The 25904-nt window shown below is 40.3% G+C and overlaps 1 protein-coding gene across 11 annotated transcripts in view; it reads left to right on the plus strand.

Moving 5' to 3' along the window:
• LOC105481052 (PALM2 and AKAP2 fusion) overlaps positions 1-25904 on the plus strand; it is a 545532-nt gene that overhangs the window by 312034 nt on the left and 207594 nt on the right. For 5 of the 11 annotated variants that reach the window (XM_071078127.1, XM_011740318.2, XM_071078129.1 and 2 more), the window contains one exon: positions 10805-11500. The exons of 5 other annotated variants lie outside the window; for them this stretch is intronic. In XM_071078127.1, the coding sequence (XP_070934228.1) occupies positions 10805-11500 (696 nt within the window). Of the gene's footprint in view, positions 1-10804; positions 13386-25904 lie in introns of those variants that run through there. One more of the 11 variants, XM_011740329.2, reaches the window with a different exon arrangement.

Consider the following 25904-nt stretch of genomic DNA (forward strand, 5'->3'; position numbering starts at 1 on the left):
TAGTGCCCTGCTATCCTTACATAGGGGGACAGCCTCAGCCCAGCCTCAGACGCAGCCTTCACAGTGGCCACACAAGGCAGGCACCGGCCCCAGATGGGTAATTGAGTACCAAATGGGAAGGAGTTCTGAGGAAATCATATGGCATTTCACCTCCGACTTCGGGGGAGTCTTTCTTTGGTGTTTGTGATCCTTCTATCTGTGTTTATTCTCAAAGTTCATCTGTATTCTGCCTCTAGGGATTTTCATTTTCCTCATTGGAATTATACAAATTGAGAGAGCCATCCATGATGGAAGCTGGGTGGGAAATATTTTCAAAGCCTATGGTATCTTTACAGAATCCTTTGGGAGTTGAGCTATTTGTATATTATGAATACATATATTCCTAAGTCTTCCCATTTCTGGAGTTATTTCTTAGCCACTGTGGTATATTTGGGAGGAAAAGAAGCAATTTAAAGAACACATGTTTCTTGCTAATGTTTCTCACAATTGGAAATTTTACAAATAATACATTTATGAGTAAATTACATTTCCTCCCAGCTTCTGAGTGTTGAGTATAGGGAGAACCATGCTTTGCTCTGCTTAATGCAGACATGCCTCAGAAATCAGAACTGGAAGGATGCAAACAATAAATCTCTATACCAGCCCTTATGATCTACACAGAAGTGCTGAGGCCTGGGGGTTAAATGGAAAAATGAATTGCCCAAGGTTGCATGGTTAGTTACAACATAAGTGAATTGAAATATGAGTATCAGATTCTGCTTTGCATATTCTAGGTAAGTGTACGTTTAAAATAAATCACATAATGACAGATTTTATAAGCTAAAACAATCATGGATGTTTAAGCCAGAGGAAATATTTTATATAGGCCAACCTGGATATTTTATGAAGCAAAGAATCCCTCCTTATTTTAATACAAAAATAAAATAAAAGTCAAGTAAGAATTAACGTAGTTGTCATGTCCACTGGCTAATTGAAATATCTGTTGGGCATCTCAGTAAACAACTTAGCAGATTACTAAGTCCCTCCCCTCTGAATTGTACAGACTCAGAGTCCTAGAGATGGATGGGACCGTCAGTGGTATCTGGTCAATCCAGAGCCAGTTCCACGTCTTCCTGGACAGTGACAGGACGGATAAACAGGAACCTGTAGCCTGCAGTTATGCTTCAAAGGACTCACTGGCAGTCACTTTAACATTGAACTCTTTAAGTACTCCAGGGTGCACTTCTGAGGTCAACTTAGGTAAAATGTGTTTAAGAGTCACACACATTCCCTCTAGTTATTAGAGACTTGGGTGTTGATGATTCCTGATAGCTGTGGGTAAACAACTTCTCAGGTCCTCTGCACAAATTCCTGCACTTCAAAGGACACGGGATATGATCCAACATATGGATCAGCTCATGGGAGGGTAGGGACAGTGTATGAGAAATAATTTTAAGAGAGAGAAAAAGAATTTGAGCACTGTGGGTAGTCAAAGAGTTTAAAGTTCAAGAGTAACACATGAATGTGATTGTAGTGCTGTGTAAGTAGGAATGCACATTATTTCCACAACCCAGCTCCCTTTATCTTTGAAGATCCTGCAAAACGTAATGATTTTAAAAGCCAATGCATTTGTAAAAGTATAATGTGATCAGAATCTTTTTAAAAGTAAGTTTACATATGTTTCTGTTGATGACTTAAGAGTTAATTTGCGTAAATGCATCTACTGTGGGATTACATATAAGTGGAGCTATGGAAGGAATTGTATTTGTTATGATGAACTCCTTTGTCCAGGCTGTTTAGGCAATGGGATGTTCAGATTCATGATCAATTGTGGTTAACAGTGACTACACAGAGCATGTGTGGCTTACCAACCAAGAGAATTCACTAGAATTCTCCTAGATACAGTCCATCTTGCTTTAGGAATGTCCTTTTGGAAATTTATATAAGTTCAGGGACATTTTGACAAATGTCACTTGTCGTTACTAAGTAGTATAACAAATATCCTGGTTGTTTGGAGTTTGGAAGGTTTGGGACTCTGTATAAATGGGAATTTATTTAGAATCATTACTTTTCAGAATTAGGAGACATCTATTCCAATCCTTTATCCAAACATTGAATCCTTGACATAGCAGCCCTGTGAAGAAGTCCTCAAACCCCAGTCACACACCTCTGTGATCCAAGCTTAATCTTCCTCCAAGTTACCCATTCCATCTCTAGTTGGTTCTGACTATTGGGAAATTCTTCCTCTGATGGAGCTATCATTTGTCTGCCTTCATCTTCCACCCACTTTTCCTTATCCTGCCCCCTGGAGCTATTCAGAACACATCTAAGTTCTAATTTCCCTTCAAGTGTTAGAAAATCACTGTTATTTCCTGTTTTTCCCAGATCCTCACTCTAAATCCCCTTCATGCTCACAGCCCCAGTCTCTCCAGCTGGTATTGAGATGATGAGATTGCCTTTAGACACTCTCCAGCATTCCCGTTCCTCCCATCTGAACGCTCTTCACTTGGTTGCTAGTCTACTTGATGTGTCATGCTCAGAGCTACCCAATGCCTCCTGAGCTAGGCTCCTCACCCCCAAAATAGAGCATGACGCTGCAGACCATGTGGCTGACTTTGCTGGCAACACGTCCTTTCAGCTTCAGTTTTGAAAGGCCTCAAAGTCATTTCATGTGTGCCACGTCAGCCTTGCTCCCTTTATCCATAGCATTGTTGTTTCTGAATCATTTCAGCTGAAATGTTCAGTCTGTTTCCCCTAGTTATACATATACTACTTCACCTGCTCATACATAGAAGGACCTACAGAATTCTTTCGTTTTTTAATCTCAAAAGGCAAAACTAAGCATGAGCTATGCACTTTTCTGTCCTTTGTAGATTTGCTATGACTATTAAATATCTTCTTGTTAGTTGTCTCTCAGGAATGTTCGGGGTTTCATGGAGGCACTGAGGAACCACAGCAGGAAGTCGGGGAGGGGAGTGATGTCATGGGATTTGACAGGGCTCTGACATTCCCTCCTATTTCAAACATGCGCAGTTCCTCCATCCTTGTGTTTACATATCATGTTTCCGCATCAGATTTCACTTGAATCTAGGGCTTAACAAGTTTTGAAAGTAGAAAACCCTCTTCTCTATTGTTAGGGTCTTTGTAGCTCATGATTATGGTATCCTCATAGCCTCACTTTGCTTCTCAGTTTAGTACCCCCTCAAACCTGAAAAAACAATCTTTTATTATTTTTTATCATCTCCCTGCTAAAAATGTTGCATGTTGGAACCAAAGTCAGAGCCCTGTGGCACACCATTAGAGATCTTGGGCCTTGATAACCCTAAATCGACATCTTTGGAGTATGATCATGCAACCACTAACAAGTTAATTGTCTTAACACCCAAGGCACAAATTTCTGTGTAGTCCACAGGAATATAAGGGATTTTGTGATGATCCAAATACGCTGGATCTTTTCAAATGCAATTTGCCTGTTCTTTCCAGAGACCTTGAACAAAAAAGAAAATGAGATTAATCTGCATAGTTTCTGCTTGATGAGCCCATGCTGGCTCTTGGTCATCTCTGTTCTTTGAAGCACAACTTTAGAATTTAGCTAGCCTTGATGTCAAGCTCCTTCTATGTAGTTTAGAATCCCCTCATTTTCATTTTTGAAAATCAGACCTTTGAGTGTCAGCTTCCAGCAGCTTTCCTGGTATTCAAGATTCTTGAGACAAATTCAGCATGAGAACCGGGACCCTGATCCCAAAGCACTGACAGCCTTTATATCCCTGCAGTGCTTTATTATTTTCTAAGATTCTCCGCTCGTCTGGGCTTCACTTCCCTTTCTGCCACTTTCTTTCCGGCACTTTACAGGCTGAAAGCTCTCCTTCTTGACCAAAAATAGAAGAAAAATCAGACATAAGAAATTGGCTTTCCTTTATTATCCATCAACATCACAACCTTGCTGACTTAGTTTTGTTACTACTAAGGTGTCTTGGAAAAACAATTGATTCACAGACATTTTTGATCACTGTTTTTTTTTGGCGGGAGTTTTTTATTGATACATAATAATTGTACATATTTATGGGGTACATGTGGTATTTTGATACATTCATACAATGTGTAATGATCAAAAAAGGGTAGTGAGGATATCCATTATCTCAAACATTTATCATTTCTTTGTGTTGAGAGCATTCAAAAATCTTCTAGCTATTTTGAAGTAGACAATAAATTATTGTTGGCTTTAGTCACCCTACTCTGCTATTGAACATTATAACTTATTTCTTCTATCTAACTATATTTTTGAAGTTAGAGATTGTGCTTTGGGATGAGAGGAAGAAGCCAATCGAAATTAATTTCCTCATTTTTATTGTCATTGACATCACAATAGTCATCTTTACATTTCCAGCCCAAAGAGAATATGTGAACACATATGTATATGTATAACCATTTGCTCAAAGGGATAAGACTACCCATATGTGTGTTCATTTAACAAGTCAAGCTTGTGTATTGCTTGTTTATCACATGCCAGGTGCAATGCCAGCTCCTGGATGTTTCTTTAACTGAGATGACCCTGACCCCCCATGGATGACACTTACGATCTGCTTCCTTCCTACTGTACTTTACACATCACTGACTGGTGAACCACGCAGGGTGTTCACAGCACCGTAAAATATCAAAGTTGGATACCTTTCATTGTACAAATGAGAAAATGAAGCCCCAAAATGGGGTGTGATCTGGATAGGAATTCTGATCCTATCTTTCTCCCTCCTCCCATCTCCCTGACTAATGACAGCAGAGCATGTGGTGCTTATATTTTGTATATGGGCTCTCAGCCTGTTCCTCCTCCCGTAATTACAGTGAATGAAAGGAACTGAGCTGGGAAAAGCCTGAATCAATGATTGAACTTTCCATCCTCCTGGAATAGTCTTGTTTTGTATACTCTTGGACCGATGCTCAAATGTATTCATGTCCATTGCTCTTCCCGCCTTGCTTGTGTCTGTTACTCTTGTTCCCTCTTCTCTAGGCTCCCTACAGCCCTTACCGTTGCTTTCTCTCTGCCAAAGGTGAAGGCAGCAGGCAACACGGTCATGTGTAGGGCCAGGGGGATAAATCTGAATCAGAACCAAACATTCTGTGCTCCTCAGACCCATCTGTCTGGGCCCTGCAGAGCAATCGCTTCTCTGCTCAAAACTCCCACCTTGGTTTTTAGGTGGGCACCTTCCCCAGAGTCCTTACACTCCACTCCGCACCTGGGTGTTTTCAGAACCTAGAGACTGGAATTCTCAACCTCCACTTAATGTCTGTACTCCTTCAGGGCATTTCCCTACTGATGAAAGAATTATTAGGGAGCAAGAACCAAGAAAACCAAATGAGGAGGCCCAAAATCAAAGTATCCATGCAGTCATTAATCTGTATCCCTTTGAAGAAGCTAGCAACATTGGTTCTTACTCTCTTTAATAAAAAGGGCATATTAAAATAAAATAAAATAATTTTTAAAAAGAGCATATTACTCAGCTGTCTCACTGGCTTCTTGGAAGGAGTAGCAAAAGTGTTTTATATACTCCAAGCTCATTGTCATCAATATATAAGGTTTGGAAATCAATAATTAAATACATAATTTAATAAAAGCATACTTCCAGATTTCAGCCAGCCTGTCAGTGAAACTTCCATTGAATTGTCTTCTATTTCTTGTCCTCCTTCTCCAGGTCCTTCATCCTGGAATATTTCAAGAGCTTTCCTTCAAATACTTTTCTGTATGTCCATGTATGTTTCAAGATTTCTTTCAGGGCTCCCTCAACCCTCCACAGCACTCCCTCCTCATTTTTTTAATAAGATGAACAAAGGCACCCAGCCCTTTGACCCTCATCATTATACAAATTGTAGTGTACCTCTGACATGGAGAAGCTGGAGGGAAGACAGGGCAGGTTAGAGAGTATGCTTTGTGCTTTGTGGTTAGAGATGAAGGGATGATAAGCATGAGAGGCTGTTGGTATAAACATTTGGCAGCAATAGGAAGTAGAAGAGTTTTTAAAATTGTGTGCATCAAAAATAAGACATTGCACTGAAAACGTAAGTCTTATTTTCCTACTGGTTCATGTATACTCTAGTTCATGCTTTTGAATATTATTGGCTGACAACTGAAGCAAAATATAAGTGCTTACTCATAAAGACGACATTTAAACATTCACACCTCTTGCATGGCTTTCTAAAAGGCCTAGATAACATTCTCATATATGTATCCATGAAGACTAAATATTGCCTTTGGGTTAAGCCAGAGCTTCTCAAAGTGTTCACCTTTGTTACCCTTACTGGAGGAAAGAGTGAATGCAGAAAGGAATGTAGAATCATACTCTTAAGTGTGATTTGTGGTTCCTCTGAAGCCTTATGTTTTATCTAGGAAAAAAATAGATATGCATTTTGTGACATAACATATCTAAGTTTATTTTATTATAAAATTATATAAAAATGCTTAAAATATTCTATGCTCATATTCTAGGAATATTGGAAGAATAGTGTACAACATGTAAATATAAATATGTAACCCTAATAAAACCATGTCACATGTGGTTCAGTCCCAGAGCCATGTCACATTTAAAGAAATACAGCTTAAAATCACACACCAAAAAAACCATTAAGAAGGTGTTCTGTTCTTTAACTATTTCTCCTGAAGGATATTAAAAGGGACCTTGGCTGGGTACAGTAGCTCATGCCTGTAATCTCAGCACTTTGGGAGGCTGAGGATGGCGGATCACTTGAGGTCAGGAGTCTGAGACTGGCCTGGTCAACATGGTGAAACCCCATCTCTACTAAAAATACAAAAATTAGCCAGGCATGGTGACATATACCTGTAATCCCAGCTATGTGGGAGGCTGAGGCAGGAGAATCACTTGAACCCGGGAGGCAGAGGTTGCAGTGAGCCAAGGTCGCACCACTGCACTTCAGCCTGGGTGACAGAGTAAGACTTTGTCTCAAAAAATAATAAATAAATAAATAAATAGGACCTAATTTATATCTCCACTAGGCAATACTTCTCATATTCGCTTTTCTTTCCTCCACATATCACCTGCTCTAAAACATCATTTACCACCACAAAATACTCCTTCTCTATCCGTATTTCACAGTTTTTACTCTCTCTCCCACGAAACTCCTTTCTCATCAGTGTATATGTGGATGTACTTAACCTTTCCAGCAAAGAACTTTTCATCATCCTCTCTCCTTTCTTCTAGTCTCTGATTCTAGAACAGGCAAAGATTAAAATGAGAGAAAATTGGACCAACAATGATCCCAGCATTCTCATTGGGTGGGCAGAGGGATAGGGACATCTGTAAACATCCCCTTGGTAATAATTTGTATTTTTATCCTATCACATATAGATATAAAAATAGAAATATTTTGTTCTATATTCTGTATTGATTGCAGGCCAATGTGTGGATTTGATCACAGATTACTGAATGTTTGCAGAATAATTATTGTACCTACAAACTAACAATTATTACTTTCCTTATTTATAACTATGTCCCACGAGTGTTTGTTCATAGTGATAAGATATAATATTCGAATCCCAGACTGTGCTTTTTAAAATAAGTGTAATATTTTGAGAACAGGCTTTTGGAGTCCATGCAAATTTTAAATACCTATTCTATTCCTCTGATGGCACATTTTGTGAGAAATCAGGAACTAACTGAGATAAATGTTTATTTGGATACACTGTCATTGTGTGTGCCCATGCACCTCTATGACAAATATTGGTTGGCCTCCCATTGAGTCACTTGAAGAAACTTGAGATCTTTATGCTGAACAAGTGAAACTTTCAAAATGGATCTGATGAAAACCAAATATGGGATTTTGTTTAATAATCTTTTTAGTTAAGTGTTAACCAGGAACAGATTGTATCTTATTATGCAAGCAGATGGAACAATATCATCACTGTTATTATTTCAAATAAGTTCAAACATTAATTACTGTGTGTACCGTTTCATTGGTGTCATATTATACCAACTATTTGTTACTAGATTACAACAATCATATTAGACTCTTGAATTATTAGCTTTTGTTTCACAGATGTGTATATTAGGTACCTACTATACAAATGGCTCTAAGGTAGGTGCTGACAGGGAGGGGGCGTCATGGATAGGTGTTGGGCAAGAAACTAACCCTCAAAAGATCCTAAAAATCTATGAAGCTGATGAAACATTCCCACAAATAATTATACAGCTGAGTGGTAATTGTTAAGAGCCTTCAGAGAAGTTTAGAAAAAGTATTGAGAAAATTTTAAGAAGAGGGCCGGGCACGGTGGCTCAAGCCTGTAATCCCAGCACTTTGGGAGGCCGAGGCGGGTGGATCACGAGGTCAGGAGATCGAGACCATCCTGGCTAACATGGTGAAACTCCGTCTCTACTAAAAATACAAAAAAAAACTAGCCGGGCGTGGTGGCGGGCGCCTGTAGTCCCAGCTACTCGGAGGCTGAGGCGGGAGAATGGCGTGAACCCGGGAGGTGGAGCTTGCAGTGAGCCGAGATCGCGCCACTGCACTCCAGCCTGGGCGACAGAGCGAGACTCCGTCTCAAAAAAAAAAAAAAAAAAAAAAAAAAAGAAAATTTTAAGAAGAGAAGGATGACTTAGAGATGGCAGGATCAAAGAAAGTGTATGGAAGATGAGGCAGTTGACCTTGGCGTTAATCAATGGGTTATATTTGGATATGTAGAAACTCAAAACAAAGGCATTTCAGGAGAAGGGAATCTTAACAAAAGCAGGAGATATTTAAGTCTGGGATGGTGTTATTTGGTTGTGCTAAAGGGAAAACGAGCACTAGAACATATGGTTGAAAAGAGAGTTTGGATCTTCTTAACACAGGGAACTTATTCAGAAAGAGGTAGGGACTCAAGACAATGATAAGCAGACACGGGCTAGATCTCTAGGAGTCTAGAGGAGCAACAGGAGGCTATCTAGGCAGAGGGACAGCAGACACACGAATGAGCAGCCGTGGGAGGAAGTTGAGTGTCCTGGGAATAGTGAGAGGTTGTTATGGCCACAATGTGTTAAGAATGAGAGAGCCCGCAAGACAAGGCTAGAAAGGAAGGTTGCAGACACATCCTGAAGGGAACTATATGCCATGCTGGGGAGTTTGGTGTTTATTTTCTAAAGACACAAGAAACCAACAAAGGGTTTATGACTCAAGTAACTGTGGGCAGGATGGAGCACAGGCTGTCAGGGGTCGGCAAAATTTTTGTATAAATGGCCAGATTTTAACTATTTTAGACTTTGTGGACCATATAGTCTTTGTCGCACATTCGTTGTTTTCTTTCTCTTTTCTCTTTCCTTCCTCCATCTTTTCCTCCTTTTCTCCTCCTCCTTCTTCTTTTTTTTTTTTTTTTTTAAATAAACACAACCCTTTACAAATGTAAAACCACTCACTCTTAGCTCCTCTGGCCATACAGAAACAGGGTCAGGCTGTCTTTGGCCCTCTGGCCACAGTTTGCAGTCTCCTGGACTAGAGCAAGAAGACAGAAGTGTTAGGTGAAATAAAAAACAAGGCTGTTGTGCAGAGAGCAGAGGAGAGCCTGAACTAAGGCCTTGGTGATAGAAATGGTGGTGAGGAGATGGATGAGATATATCTGAAGTAGAATTATTTACTGTCAGTGAGTGTTTGGCTGTAAGAAAGTAGGAAGAAAAGAACAAGTCAGACGTGATTCTCAGGCCTCTGGCTTGAGAGACTATGTAGCAGTGCTGCTGTTATTTGGCACGGAGACTGTGGAATAGTTTTGACAGAAGAAGCTGGAGTCAGTTTGGAAGCTGCTGAGTTTGATGGGTTCATGGCACATCCAGATAAAGGGCACTTGGAGCCTGGTGGCTCTGTGGGCCTGGTGCACAGTTTCGTCCCATCCGGGAAGCCTATGAGAAACCAATTTGGAAGTATGAGGTGTCACAAGAGTCTATAGGACAGGAAAGAGCTGTCCTTAGCAAGATTTGGGATGAATTAAAAAGGATACAAGACTGAGAGGCAGGGGCAAGGGGAGGGGGAGACCAGGTAGGAAGTTCTTCCAACAATCTAGGGAAGAGGAATTGAACGTCTTACATTGAGTAGTAGCAATGGAACAAAAAGAAGACAACAGATGGGAAAGCTATTATAGGCAGCAGGACTTGGCACTCTGTGCATGGAAGATGAAAGAGGCCTTCTGCGATCATTGTCTTCAAATTCCAGTGTCCTATTGTGATGTTACTTCTGTCTTGTGCTTTTCTTAGTTCTTATGTTAGGTACCTAGCTTAGTGACTGAAGTACTCACCGGGCACATAATATGAATGCTCTCATGCCTTTTCAATTGTTGAAAATATTCTATTGTATAGTACAGTGGAGGATAGCCATTTCCCACCTTGAAAAACCTTTGTGGAAATGTAGAGAAAATGAAAACACTTGATGAAAGAGGTTTTTTTATTTATTTAAAATTTTGGAAGTGGAACACATTTAAACCAAGGGTTTGTAAATTGTCTGTCAGCTGGGGAAGGCCTCAATCAAGGTAATTTGCATGTTGCCAGCCTCCCTGAAATTCTTCACACCAAGATCTAAAGTCTCTTGTGCCCTTATTTTAGCAGATCTTCCTTAAATGTGTGAGTGCCATTGAGATATAGCAACTGTGCATCTGTCTTCCCAGTGCATTAAACTGCTGTGTTAAAATACAGATATAACCACCTTTGTTTACAGTGCGCACCTCACTCTAACACTCAAGATGCTTGGCAGTTAGAATAGAAAGGGCACAAAATCTTTTTTTTTTGTCTGTTTGGCAATTAACCATTCACTGGCTTTTTTTGTTGTAACATGCACTTCCTTTCTCTTGTTTTCATTCAAGCTGTGTACGCCATGGAAATTAATGTGGAGAAAGACAAACAAACAGGAGAGACCAAGATTCTCTCTACATCTACCATTGGCCCAGAGGGGGTTCATCAGAAAGGAGTCAAAGTCTATGATGATGGTACCAAAGTAGTGTATGAGGTGCACTCAGGAGGCACCGTAGTAGAAAATGGAGTGCACAAATTAAGCGCAAAGGATGTAGAAGAGCTTATTCAGAAGGCTGGACAATCAAGCTTAGGAGCAGGGCACGTGTCCGAAAGGACTGTGATTGCAGATGGGAGTCTCAGCCATCCCAAGGAACACATGCTCTGCAAAGAAGCCAAGTTAGAAATGGTACATAAGTCTAGGAAAGACCATTCTTCTGGGAACCCAGGGCAGCAGGCCCAAGCCCCCACCGCTGCAGGGCCAGATGCAAACTTGGATCAGCCAGTCACCATGATTTTTATGGGCTACCAAAATATCGAGGATGAAGAGGAGACAAAAAAGGTGCTAGGCTATGATGAAACCATCAAGGCAGAATTGGTCCTCATTGATGAAGATGATGAGAAGTCATTGAGGGAGAAGACAGTGACGGACGTGTCCACTATTGACGGGAACGCGGCTGAGCTTGTGTCCGGGAGGCCAGTCTCAGACACCACAGAGCCCTCATCCCCAGAAGGGAAGGAAGAGAGCCTAGCCACAGAGCCAGCCCCAGGTACCCAAAAGAAAAAGCGCTGTCAATGCTGTGTTGTCATGTGACCACTTCTTTCTTCTCCTTTCTTCTGGGCAGCCTGTACTCTCCATCACTCACGTAGACCTCACTGTACCACTAACTGCAATACTGTGAACTGGAAGCAAACACCTGCCTTGCCTTGCAGTTGGATTGCTTTGATCTCTCTCATTTTTTTCCTTTTCCTCACCTGAGAGACAACGTGCATGTGTGTGCTTCATTCTCTCCAAGAACTTGCTTTTCCTCTAAACCTTTCCTTGTGTCTTCAAGAGTGAATCACTTCCTTCCTGCTCGATTGGAATGGACTCTTCGTATCAGCCAGTGATATGGTAGCCTTAACTCACTTGACTGGAATTGAACCCATTGGCACTGGGGGTTTCATTTTGTAGTGTGTTCCTGTAACGTAGTCACACACTGCCATGTCCCTGGTTTCTCACTTGCCTCCTTTGCTGTGGATCTTTGTTTTTATATCTTGTGTGGCAAAATGCTGTTGGCTCTAGCCGGTTGCTAGTGTAGCCAAAAGTGGACCTTACTTAGTCTGTCTGATCTAGGGTGATGCTTTTTGCTGCCTTACATAAGCTTCCAGATTACAGTATTGTGCATTCGTGACTTTCTTTCTGTTAAAACTGAAATGAAGTCGATGTAGAAGAACCCAGAGCTTGTCACAGCTGAAATGTAGGGACTGATTCCATAACCTGCCCATCAGCGGTTGTCTCTCTTTCTATGGTTTAACCGATGAACCCTTTATATAAGAAGCACCATTTAAAAATTTCTAAGGACATGAAACAAACATTGTTTGAAGCATCAGTAGCAATTGATCTCCAAACTTAGGCAAATTCACAAGCCTTGTTTCTATTCTCTTAAAAAATGTAAATTTTTATATTGTTTCTTTTTTCATGGACATTTTCTTGTCATGTTAATCTGTTTTCAATGAGGGGATCATCTTGAGAAGTATCTTTGCAGTGACCATATTTTTAAAACAGTCTTTCCAACATACAGTGGTTGCCATGATGCTCCCACTTCATCATGGATGGTGCTGTAATGCATTAACTGTTCATCTCATGCCCGGTTGATTACAAAGCCTTGCATCTGTACTCTTTTCTTTCTGGCCCCATGAGAAAGAAAATGTTTTAGGTAACTTCAACTTGTAGGTTTATCTGCCCTTCAAAAAAAAAAAAAAAAAAAACTTTAAAAAACTTATAAAAATTAAGAAAGACCTGTCTTTTCAATGTTAAACACTTAATTTCATAACAAATATTGAGTGGCACATAGCTGAGCTTATTAGGGCATTGTTTTTGTTTTTAGCTTCTGGAAATTCCAGAAGAGCAAAGAATATTTTTTATCTAGAACACAATGAACAGTTTTTGAAATACCTTCTCAGCACTCCCCCAAAGCAAAAAGCCACAAATGTAGTAAAACCAAAGGGAAACAATTTAATAAAGTAACAATAATATAGTAATGAAATAAAGATATAACATAACTGGTTTTAATAAGAGTTATCTTAACTTTATTTGCCCAAACATTTATAGCATTGTTATGAATTATTCATAAAGTTATGTCCCATAGTATATAGTTTTGAAAAAACATATGATATACTACATCAAGTCTAACTTCTGTGGAAAGTAGATCAGAAAAAAATAAGATAGTCTTGAGAGAATTTTATTATAGAAGCTGTCTAATTTGACCTATTTCGCTTACTCAGTGCTAAATATATATATTTTTTAAATTTCCTGGCTTGAAATTATATTTACTTCAATAGGAAAGGTAAAAACATCAGTTTTTACTTTTCAAAGTTAATTTTCTGAAATAATTGCATTTTAATGAGCACAAAATGGGTCGCTTTATTATACTCATTTTGTTTACACCTATATGTAAACAGAAAAAGTTAAAGAAGAGAAAAATAAAGGAGCTAAGTTCTGCTATTGAAGATTATTTCATCCAAGGCTTGGTTTTGAATAACTGAGGGAAATATCTCTAAATCTCAAGTTCATCAAAACAGCTGCAATGGAATAAAACTGCTCTTTTATCGAGAAACCTGGTTTGGATGCCTATAAATTGCGCTACTCTCAGCTTCATTTTCCTGAGTACATGGTCGTTGAAGCATCATTTAGACATCACATAAAATGGCCTGCAGATAAACCTGTTTACATAGAGGGAGAAAACAGTTTCAATGTCTTGGACAATCTGTTATTTTAATGATTTACTTAAGAAAGAAACAATCTAAAAGTTTACCATAGCTTATCTTTTTTACTCACTTGGGGATTCAAGCTATTCAATGTGAGTTTTAAAAATGTAAGCACAGTGAGTGAGTGAAATGGTAGAATGTAGAACCCTTGAGCTTGCTGGTTGATAAACAGAATCAATCTTCCAGAACAGATGATTCCCTGAAGGGACCTACCCTTGCCTAAGTGAACTAGTTATTCATAAAGAAAATGTTCTGCCCATCTTACTACAACACTACACACAAGAACTAAAAGATTAATGATTATCTGTATTCTCTTCACTAATTACTATTATGGGGGGATAATGATTAGCAAATTATATGAATTCGAGTTCTCTCTATACTTCTATTAGTAAAGCTTATGATTTAATGGACTTTGAAGTAAGATGTGTTACCTTTATTCAAGCTATTTGTAGCCACAGTAAATGAAGGTGTGTTTGATATGGCATATATATTTGCATATATCCCATCATTTTCCTGTCATAATGGGGGATTCAGGCTTAGCCAGTACTTCTACGGGATGAGACCTAAAATCTCACCTATAGCAGCAAGTAACTACCCTTCGTGATGATAGTGTACATGGAGCTGTGATTGTGAACATGCTGCCTTTCCTGCTGCCGTTGGCATTCTCTCTATAAATTTTATTATGTGTGGTATCACACTCTCCAAAAATGCAGGGTATTTGGTTACATAACCAGACTGATGAAAAAATCAGTAATGAAACTGCAAAACCACGATCTTTTTTGAGCTAATGTTTAGTTGGGCTTTCCTTTAAAATCATATAATCAGGCAGGGTACAGTGGCTTACACCTGTAATTTCAGCACTTTGGGAGGCCGAGGTGGATGGATCACCTGAGGTCGGGAGTTCGAGACCAGCCTGACCAACATGGAAAAACCCCGTCTCTACTTAAAAAAATAAAGTAAAAATACAAAATACAAAATTAGCCAGGCGTGATGGTGCATGCCTGTAATCTCAGCTACTCGGGAGGCTGAGGCAGGAGAATTGCTTGAATCTGGGAGGCAGAGGTTGCGATGAGCCGAGATGTGCCATTGCACTCCATCCTGGGCAACAAGAGCGAAACTCCTTCTCAAAAAATAAACAAACAAATAAATAAATAATCAGTTCCCTTTAAATAGAAGGAGGAGAAAAAAATAAAAGGAGGGGTATCTCATTTGTATATAAATAGATTTTCAATGGCATTTAATGAAAGATTCTTTAATGGTTAAAATGATAAAGATTAATTCTACATATGTTGAAAAATCTTAATGACTTCTGTATTCTTAACTTCTTAAAAATATTTTCTTTCTTTTAGTGTGCAATAAGACAAACTAAGGGGAATTTTTTCAGCTTGTGTCTCTTTTACCCGTATTATTTTCCTTACATAAGCAAAAAAATAATAATTGCCTCTAAAACTGATTTGACAATGTCTAGTGACATCATTTAATATTGGTGATAGGGAGGAAGAGAAGGTAGGGAATGCCCTTATGGCCAAACCTAAAACACAGTTTCCTTGAGCCTTCTGAGCAATCTTAGAATTATTCAAAACTTTCGGGAAACTCAAATTCTATTAATTTGATTTGGTTCCTTTCTGAAATGTTAATAGACATGTATTTGCTTAAAATGTCTACCTATTCCATTTAATTTCCTGCTGATAAATGTATTTTATCTACAAGCAAGTAGAATATTTTGTTTTGGTTAGGGTCAAGTTTTTATAAAAGGAGGGGAAGTATATAAAGAGAGTTTCCTAGAGATACAATATCATCTCTGGAGCAAAATGTTGAGGCCAAGTGTAAAAACAGACTATTTCTCTTTACTTCCTGCAGAATTTCATTTCAAGGGACCACTGCACACCCTTGAAAATTACCATTTATTTAATGCCAGTTGAACCAATGGTAGCAAAAGAGGAGGGAGGGAACATGGTCATAGAGACAAAATCTAACTACTATACCCGGTCTTCCTTTGTAAGAAATATTAGCCCTGTCAATATAAAACGCAGATGGACATAGACAGAATAAGCATCAAGGACTTTTTATTATTGACTTGAAATCTAGAAGCTCAGTTATCTCTGTTCATCCCTGGACCCACTGGAGAGTTTTACTCACTAACAGGTCCTTTCCTGGAAGAAATAATCTCATCTCCTGCAATATTAGTTTACAACAAAAATCATTCCAAAGTGAGCCATTTCACATTGTATTTTTGCCATATGCACATTTGCTACTGAAACCATAGATTCTCGGCATATGTAAGACATAGGTGTTTCAGAAACTTCATAAATACACAATCTTTCGGGTGCTCCTCAATTTCTTAATCAAGGTGTATAGAACTCCAGTGATTAGGATAGAACCTGAAAACATCCTTGGTTCTATTGGATAGTACAACACAGCAAGAGCACAGAGTTATTTATATAATAAAACAAGTAATGAGGAAGATGGGATGTTTGATTCCTGCTACCACCAGTTCACTTCACAAAGGCCTTCTTCTGGTATTACCAGGAAAACTTTCCTGCATTTTCTAGGGAAAAAGAAAAGTCGTTTATTAGGAGCACAATGCAGATATGTATCTGTGTTTTCATAGCTTCAGCAAACTTCTTAATAAAATTCCCATTTCAACAAAAACCAAAATACTGATTGTTTGAATGTAGAAAGGTATAGAATAAAGACTACATCCTGAAAGTCGCAAAGGGGAATTTTACCAGGGCTCCTTAGACCAGCGCTCCCCGCATAATTTTTATATAACTTAAGTAAGCCTCTGCTTCCCCTCTCCCTTCTAGTCTACCATAAGAAGGTCGGAACTGTCGCACAAAAGAACTTGCTTTCAATATGAAAATATAATATGTAATTTTGGGGACTGCAGACTTTCTGCATCAAAGATCTGGACAGCCTTAACTTTTATAAAAATAATTTTTCAATGTTCTCTTTTACTAACCAGGAAAACAAGATGTTTTCTGAAATTAATGACTTTTTCTATTTTGTGTCTGTTTTCTAAGTTTTTACAGGTTGAGGTATAAAGGGTTGTCTTCTCCTCATATTGCCTCTTCATAATCACCTGGGGCTATTTTTTGCAAGTCACTGCATTTTTACAAAAAAAATTAAATAAAAAGTATATCTCACAAATCATAAAATTCTCCCTAGACTTCAGACAGTCCTTCTGGAGTGAAAGAATAGAAATACAGAAAGAAAAGAATTACAGGGTGGCTTTCTTTTTATTTTCCTATGGTTAATGTACTGTATGGTATATATGTTTACAGAATGTATCTGCCTTGTGATGTTAACAAAATGAATGACAAAAAAATAGTACTGATGTGCCATTTGACAGTTTGCCTTAGCATCACTGTTTATGTTCTTCTTTTCTGTCCTTTTAAAAAAAACGCAGGTTGTATTCCAAAGCTGTATTAACACAACATTCTCTTCCCCACTCCTACCCAGCCTTTTTCAGAGCTGTGAGTTTCATTACAGGAGCATTGAGGCAGAACCTTGCAGGTGTGGTCCAAAGGGGCTAAAGTGGGCATAGGTTGGGATTTACTTCTGCCTGTCTACCAACCAAACGCGTGTCTGTGTTCTCATACGAGCCTGCAGAATCACACCCTGCCTTTCAGGGAGACAGGCCACATGGAGCGCATGACCTCTTGCAGTCATCTCCTCACAGTCCTTCCCACTGTGAGAGAAGGAAACTTGCAGACACCCAACTGGGTCTGGGAGCATATTTTTAAGCACAGCTGGCATTGCTTGAAAAAGCAAGAGAGATGGACTCAAATTCTATGATTGAGCCATGACTGAGGAATGTGCCCATTCGTTATAGTCTAAGATGAGTAGGATGATATGGGTGGGAATAGGAGTGGCTGTAGAAATGGAATATTTTACATTTATGTATTTTTTTAAGGAATAGTATTTTTATAATGAAATCTATATGCATTATGGAGCTTGAGTTTGAAAACACCCTTGATTGACTGAGCTATTTCTTCATTCCATTAAAGGTAACATTCTGGGGAGTCCTATAGCACTAGGCCAAGCCTTGGGGGCATGAACAAAGGGCCTATCACTTGGCCTTGCACTGCCATTACATGAGATCCAGTGTTTCCAAATAGGCATTGGTTGGAAGATCGAGCTTTCTACACCTGCCATTAGGTAGATTAGATAGATGACTTGATAGCTCTGTGGGCTATACCTTCAGTAATATATAATAATCTTTGGGAAGGAGATAGCTATTTTAAATGCAAGCAAAGCCCAGAAACTATCAAAGTCTAAATCTTTCACATATTTAAGGAGTAATTGCCACATTTGAGGTTAAGGGACCACTCACTCTGGTGCATTTGAGAAAAATATATGAAACGGTGAGTCAGAGCCCTCTGACCATCTTCAGTCTATACATAAGCAGATAAACCACCAACATAAATCTTACAGGAGCCAGATGTGGTGGCTCATGCCTGTAATCCCAGCAGTCTGGGAGGCCAAGGCAGGAGAATAGTGTGAGCCCAGAAGTTCAAGACCAGCCTAGGCAACATGGTGAGACCATGTTGTTTAGTCTCTACTAAAAAATACAAAAATCAGCCAGCATGGTGGCGCACACCTGTAGTCCCAGCTACTTGTGAGACTGAGGCAGGAGGATCGCTTGAGCCCAGGAGGTGGAGGCTGTAGGGGGCCGAGATCTCGCCACTCCATTCCAGCCTGGGCAACAGAGCAAGACTCTGTCTCAAAAAAAAAAACAAAAAAACAAAAACAAAAAACCAATTATCAGATATTATTGGCCTTCTACATAACACAGGGCTGCACCGTATTTTTAGAGTTAAGTAGATACAGGAAAAGATTGTCTTTATCCACAAAGGAGATTCTGAATTTTTAGAGTTCCTGAATATTTTCCCCCAAGTTTCTGTCAAATTCCTGAAGTCCCATCCCTATCACACTCAGTTTTCTGAAGCTCTTCCCCAACACCTGCTCCTCTGTCTCACAGACAGAGTTGTCATGTCTCAGAAACTACTCACCACTCTCGTGAGACTCTCTTCCCAAGCATCATCCTTCCTCAGGATGAGGCCTTTTTCTACTACCCAAGAGATCAAGACCCTTTTTCTAACAAGACAAGGTTATATCTACTCCATTTTTCAAGAGAAATAACCCCTCTGGTTCCCATGCAAATCGTTTAAATTCCTTCATCACCAGAATCTCTCCAACAGGCCCAACTCCAGCCCAGCTGTGAACACTGCTGTCATGGAGACAACTCCAAAAATGAAAGAACTATGCAATTGCCTGAAGGTGCTAATGGAGAGCCAGTTTACTCTAATCTCTTATTACTAAGGAACCTCTCGGTTTTGAGATTAAGTGGGCAGGGAGACATCCAGTCACTTAGTTTTGCAATGACAGGTCTTGATATACACACAGGCCACCAGGCAATGCCTGATCCGAACTATTCTGTATGTAGCTCCAACTCCAATTCTGTGATACCCTATTCTGGCAGGTGGGAAGAGTTCTATTCTTTGCAGGGTTCTGGAACATTCTTTCCTCCTCTCAAGCTCCTGACTTAGGAGAGTCAAAATCATACAGGGGTTCCAGAAAATGTTGTGTCTGATGCAGCTTTTCAGTGAATGTAGGTTGTTGGTGAAATTTTCAGCTTTAGCATCTCACTCGGGGTGAGTGACGTCTCTGTAAATACTTTCATTTGTGGTTGGTTGGTGGGGGTGGGGTGGGAGCCTGTCGTGCTTACTCTGAATTAGCTTACTGGGCTAGCTGCTGTACTTTGTAACCTGAAGTGTACTTTGACTGTTCTGTTTCCTTCAGATGAAAAACAAAATAAAAACTGACTTCAGAAAAGACACTGCCAGCGACAGCTGATGCTGTACTTGTAGCTTCTCTCTGTTCCTCTGTACAGTATTAATAGACAATAAACTGCCTTTTCACTGCATCTACCTCTGTGTGTCTGTGCCCTGATTCTTTCCCCTTCTCACCTGCCACTAGCGGACTTCAGGCCAAACTGTGTTGGGAGCACCTTCTGCTGTTCACTAAAACTAAACACTAACCCAGTGCCTCTCAAACTCCAGCGTGCTTCAGAATCACCCGGGGGTACCTGTTAACAATGTGGAAGCTTAGTCGCACCTCTGGAACTCAGATTCCGATTCCTAGGTGGGGCCCAGTAGCATGCATTTGTAATAATGTCTCCAGGTGATTCTGATGCATTGGTACCTGGACCACCGGTTTGGGTGCCCCTTAGTGGGAATCCTCATGGCCCACCTGTTGTAGTTGGTTTCTACACTAATCCAATTTCCCAACATGTCCTCCCTCTAACCCCGTTTGCACGTCTCTCTCCACACCTGTCATCCTTTTCTTGTTCCTTGCAAGCCCCCAGCAGCAGCCCAGACCGTGATCAAACTTGGGCTGCCCCTTAGGCTAAGTGACAGGGTTCATCTGGTGCAGTCTGCTGTTTAAGAGCATCTGAAGACACATGGGGACTTTGTTTCTGTTGGTCACCTCTCTTTACTTGGAACAGGGTCAGCAAAGTTTTTCAATAAATGGCCAGATAGTTTTGGCTTTGTGGGCCAAATGATCTGTTACAACCACTCAGCTCTGCTGCAAAGCAGCCATACATGACATTTAAATGAATGAGTGTGGCCATGTTCCAATAAACTTTATTTACAAAAACAAAGGCTGGGTCCGATTTGGCCTATGGGCTTATAATTTGCCAACCCCTGGCCTCAAACAGGGCCTGGTCCATAGTAAGTGCTCAAAAAAAAGTTTCAAAAAAATTATCGCATGAAAGAATGAATGAAGAGTAAATGTGATGCCTACCACCTGCAGAGCTGTCACAGAAAATGGTTTTCTTTGAGGATATTAAGTAAATGAATCAGTTGGGAGTTCTCATCTGGTTGGGTTCTATGGTAGTTTTTTAAATGTCTTTATGCATGGAGGGTAACTTTAAAGATGGAAATATGAATGGTGTTTTATAGATTGCTCAAACTGCCAGGTTAAGATTGACAGGAGTTTCAACCAATAAAAAGTGGAGGAAATGTAAGAACATCTTGTCCTCGTAAAAAGTGCTGGGGATACCAGAACTGGGTGCTCCCTATGTACCTAAGCATTTAGTGCAGTTGTTTGTGGAGCTGTGTTTTGTCAGATTCATCTTACACAGTAAATGGCAGGGCTTTCTTTACATTATTCTCTTTGTTAATTGAAATACTTTTTAATGTGTAGGCATGTAGGCTGGAACCATGATAGCACATTACACATCCCACAGTTCTAGAGCATACCAACGAGTTCAAATGTAGGAGCATATGGAAAGTCGTGTGCTTACATTCATCCCTAGTGTTGTTGTGAAGTTAAAGGAAATCATATTTTTAAAAGCACTTTGTAAGCTGGAAGTAGATGACAAATGTTAGTTTAGTTATAATGAGAAAGTGTCTGTTCCCCAACCAGAGGCCTCATCCTGCCCAAATATAGAGATTATAAGCTGTTCAGGTGTGTTTCAGAACTAGTATAGAAAGGGAAGCTTCTTTGCCCTCCTTTGGATTTGTGACTGCTGTTGTAGTACATTCAACCTTATGAAATTGTCATTTTGTAGATCCATAATACTGACTATTGACAGTTCCATATAGTTCAACCTCATAATTCTATTCTGGGGAATTATTTCTCATCATGGTGGGCAAATGATTACCAGATGAACTCTAAATGTAGCAGGAGGAATTAGATGAGAAAATTAGAACTTTGGAAGGGAACATAGTTCAGTACTACCAAGTAGACCTAGGCATTTCACCTGATAGGGTAGGATTTCCTTTAATCTCACATCAACCTTGTAAGGTAGCCATTGAGATTATTGCCCTTTTATACATGACGAAACTGAGTTATAGGGATAGTAAGGACTTTGGCTAATGTAGCAGAGCTAAAAATCTGTGTGGGGTGGAGGAGGGCCAAGTTCCGATCTCAGCTGTCTTTACTTCCTCCCACACGGAAGGCTATGTTATGAAAGTGGTGTGGAGGCCAGATGCAGTGGCTCATGCCTGTAATCCCAGCACTTTGGGAGGCCGAGGCAGGTGGATCGCGAGGTCAGAAGATCGAGACCATCCTGGTTAATATGGTGAAACCCCGTCTTTATTAAAAATACAAAAATTAATCAGGTGTGGTGGTGCATGCCTGTAATCGCCGCTACTCAGGAGGCTGAGGCAGGAGAATTGCTTGAATCCAGGAGGTGGAGGCTGCAGTGAGCTGAGGCTGCACCACTGCACTCTAGCCTGGGTGATAGAGCAAGACTCTGTCTCAAAATAAATAAATGAATAAATAAATAAATAAAGTGGTGTGGAGATGACCCTGAGACTGGAGACAGAAAGATTTAGATAATGAGGTTATTTATGCAAGAAAGACCCAATGGCACCAGTTCTTATTTTGCACCTTTACCGACTCAAGCAAATGCTCTGTTAATTATACCACCCCTGGAGGCTGGGAGGTGTCTCTACAGCACTTCCTTACCAAAGGTGAAGCAGAGGGTAAAATCACCTTGTTTTCTTATCAGGAGTCCTGTTGTTCTATTTGACAGTTTTTCCTTCGCCATTCATAAAAAGGATTAACACAATTGACTGAAACAACTCTATAAAGTCTAGGAGTGGCACGTCAGTCTCTGAACAAGCAAAGGTAGTTTTGTTATTGTGGCTGATGATGGTATTATTATTTCACCACTGTCGTAACAGCTAAGAGGAACAGCTGCCCTATGGCGTTATGCAAATACCTTTTGATCTAGGCTATATCAGCCTTCTGCAGCTATTAATAGACTACTCCGTCTCCCCAGCAGCCCCCAAGCCCTAGCTCCTGTCCTGCTTTTCTCAAACAGTATCAAATCTTCCATTTTATCAACAGCACAAAAAAGCAAAGATTTGCTATTTAGAAGTTAAGGTTGCAAGATCTTAAGTGATCACATAGGGCAGAAGTCAGAAAATTGTTATGCAGATTCTAGGCTGAATCTGGCCTATACTTAGGTTAGTTTACCTGCACAGTATTTAAAAATCATTTTGAATTCATTGCCAATAATAATAAATTAAGAGAGTTCTTATTTTAAAAGTATATTTCCGACTTCTCTTGAGAATTCAGTCTCTGGCAATAATAGCCTGTTCTCCCCACTGGCAATTTTCTGGAGCTGATGGTGGTTGCTAACCTTAGCGGAGCCATACTCCGTTGTTCATCACCACCACCAGCACCAACACCACCACCTCCTATTATTCTTACCACCTTCTATTATTCTTTTTTTTTTTTTTTTTTTTTTGAGACGGAGTCTTGCTCTGCCGCCTAGGCTGGGGTGCAGTGGCCGGATCTCAGCTCACTGCAAGCTCCGCCTCCCAGGTTTATGCCATTCTCCTGCCTCAGCCTCCCGAGTAGCTGGGACTACAGGCGCCCGCCACCTCACCCGGCTAGTTTTTTGTATTTTTTAGTAGAGACGGGGTTTCACCGTGTTAGCCGGGATGGTCTCGATCTCCTGACCTCGTGATCCGCCCGTCTCGGCCTCCCAAAGTGCTGGGATTACAGGCTTGAGCCACCGCGCCCGGCCACACCTTCTATTATTCTTACTCCTGGCCCACTTCCTTTGTATCACCTGCCTGGCCCCTATTGGCATTTGAGCGTGTGACCCCTAATCTATCATCATTCACTCATTTTATGGCTGGGTCAAATAAATACTAGATGGAAATGGAACTTACCCTTAGCAAGATAACAGCAGAGTCAGAACTATAGTCCCCTGAACTCTTCAGAAGAATGAGCCTTTGTACTATGTTGGGATTTGAATCTTCTGAGGGCATTTTTAGTTTTGAACAGGCTACAAGCAGAAAGCTAATGCCAGAATCTAGTGCTTTTGCTATAGAAGAACCAATGTAACTTATATAATGATGAATTAACTTTAGGTTAAATGAACAATGTAAATTTTTAAGGAATTTTAGGGTATCCTGTGTTTCCTGGTAAAAAGTTTCATTCCCAGGAAAATAAACAGAAACTTTGTGGTCAACACCTCAATAGTTCTGGAGGCTTCATGTTCCTTCTTAGCAAAAATAACAAGAGGCAAAGCCCACACGTATTTAAATTGAAATGTGATCTTCCCTCCCTTCCTAATCCTTAGTCTTTGATTGTGTTCCTGAGGTCATGTAGTTATAGAATACTACTATTCTCTAATGTTCACTTTTTTTATCTTCCTAAGAGCAATAATCCGTACAGAAGTTTAATGATTCAAAGGACTAGTGAAACAGAGATCTTACTCCCAGGGCTTGTCATAAATCCTGGTCAACATGGTGAAACCCTGTCTTTATTAAAAATACAACAAAATTAGCTGGGTGAGGTGGCGTGTACCTGTAGTCCCAGCAACTCGGGAGGCTGAGGCAGGAGAATCACTTGAATCTGGGAGGCGGAGGTTGCAGTGAGCCGAGATCGTGCCACTGCACTCCAGCCTAGATGACAGTGCGAGACTCCATCTCAAAAAAAAAAAAAAAAAAAAAAAAAAAAAACTGATATATGATTTAGTGTTTGTTTTTAGTAAAGACTAATTTTTTTTTTTTTTTTTTCCTGAGACAGAGTCTCACTCTGTCACCCAGGCTAGAGTGCAGTGGCATGATCTCAGCCCACTGCAACCTCCGCCTCCCAGGTTCAAGCGATTCTCCTGCCTCGGCCTCTCGAGTAGCTGGGATTACAGGCGCACGCCACCATGCCAGGCTAATTTTTATAATTTTAGTAGAGATGGGGTTTTGCTATGTTGGCCAGGCTGGTATCAAACTCCTGACCTCAGGTGATCTGCCTGCCTCAGCCTCCCAAAGCGCTGGGATTACAAGCGTAAGCCACTGCATCTGGCCAAGGCTAATTACATTTAAGATGATAACTGTATTTCCCAACTTTAAAAAGAAATTTGCAAGTCACTGAATATTAAAAACACCAGCTGTGGGTCTATTCTCTTCAGGCCAGGTTTCTCAGGTCAACCTCAGACAACCTGAAAGTGAGATAAATTCTGCAGTCAGTGTGAATTATTCATACTTTCAGAATCTGCCAAATCAAATTCCATTTCTTCAAGAACTTATTTCCAATCAGAGTACAAAGATAGTGTCAGCGTTTCTAGTTTTCCTGAAAGACTGCCTAAATTCTAACTATAGCTCAGAGACTCAGTGTGAGGTGCTGTCACACACCTTAACTCAGTTTTTCCTCAAACTTCAGACTTTTGGGTATCACATTAGTTATTTTTGTCCTGTGTGTACCATCTTGCTCCTGTTAAAAGAAGGAAATAGCCACGTTACAGAGGTGTCAAAAACATAGCTCCATCTCTTTAATATAATCAGATGGAAGTGAAAGAGAATCAAGATGGCAGTAACTTTCTTGCTATGTGAGTCAGTGTTATGTAATGCCATGCCCACTTACCCCCAAAATTTGGGAAATACTGTCTTGCCTCCATGCATTCTCTTAAAAAATCCCAATTCCTCCTTTCAAAGAGACTAGGGTTAGAAATAGAAAGTGACTTGCTCAAAGCCACAAGAAGAACAGAGACTCAGAGCTGGGATTCAGACCCAGGCAGGGTGACTTCAAATTCTTTCCGTTGCACCAGGTGCCTGTCATGCTGTTCCTTTTATAAGGATTGAATTGAGTACATCAGCAGCAAACTTAAACTCTCCAGTAAGATCACGATCGTTTAAACAAACAAAAGTAACATCTGTTCCAGCTAAAGAGCTGTCTCTGGCATAAGCAATTTTTCACTGATGGAGGCCAGATCTGATTGGGCTCCTGCTGAGTTATTTGAGCAAAGTTACGTGGCCAGATGTGAGTTTTCAGATAGAAGGGGGAGGGAATGCAATATACAAGCACGTGGGGAGACTGATGGACCCAATGGCTGGCTCCACTATAAAACACTCCAGCCTTTAGCCTTTATTCTGCCTCCTGAGCGTTAGCAAGCTGACTCCTGCACGGAAGACTTCTTGGCTGACTCTTGAAGAGTTGGGGATTTAGTCAATGCAAGCTGTAAACTGGTTCAGCACTAGAGAAGCAGCAGACATAAGTGGCAAAAGGTTCTCCCCAAAACAGCTCAGCTTCACTTTTCTCTTCTCTCTTAGCTCCTTTCTTCTCTCCTCTTTTCTATTGAATAAAATTAAATGTTCTTCAGCTGAGATGCATTCCCACTTGCAAGGTGAACTGAACTTTTAGAAACCTGTTAATTCTCCCAGGAAGCACCAGGCGGCA

This window comes from Macaca nemestrina, chromosome 14 (assembly GCF_043159975.1).
Source record: "Macaca nemestrina isolate mMacNem1 chromosome 14, mMacNem.hap1, whole genome shotgun sequence".
Classification (NCBI taxonomy): domain Eukaryota; kingdom Metazoa; phylum Chordata; class Mammalia; order Primates; family Cercopithecidae; genus Macaca; species Macaca nemestrina.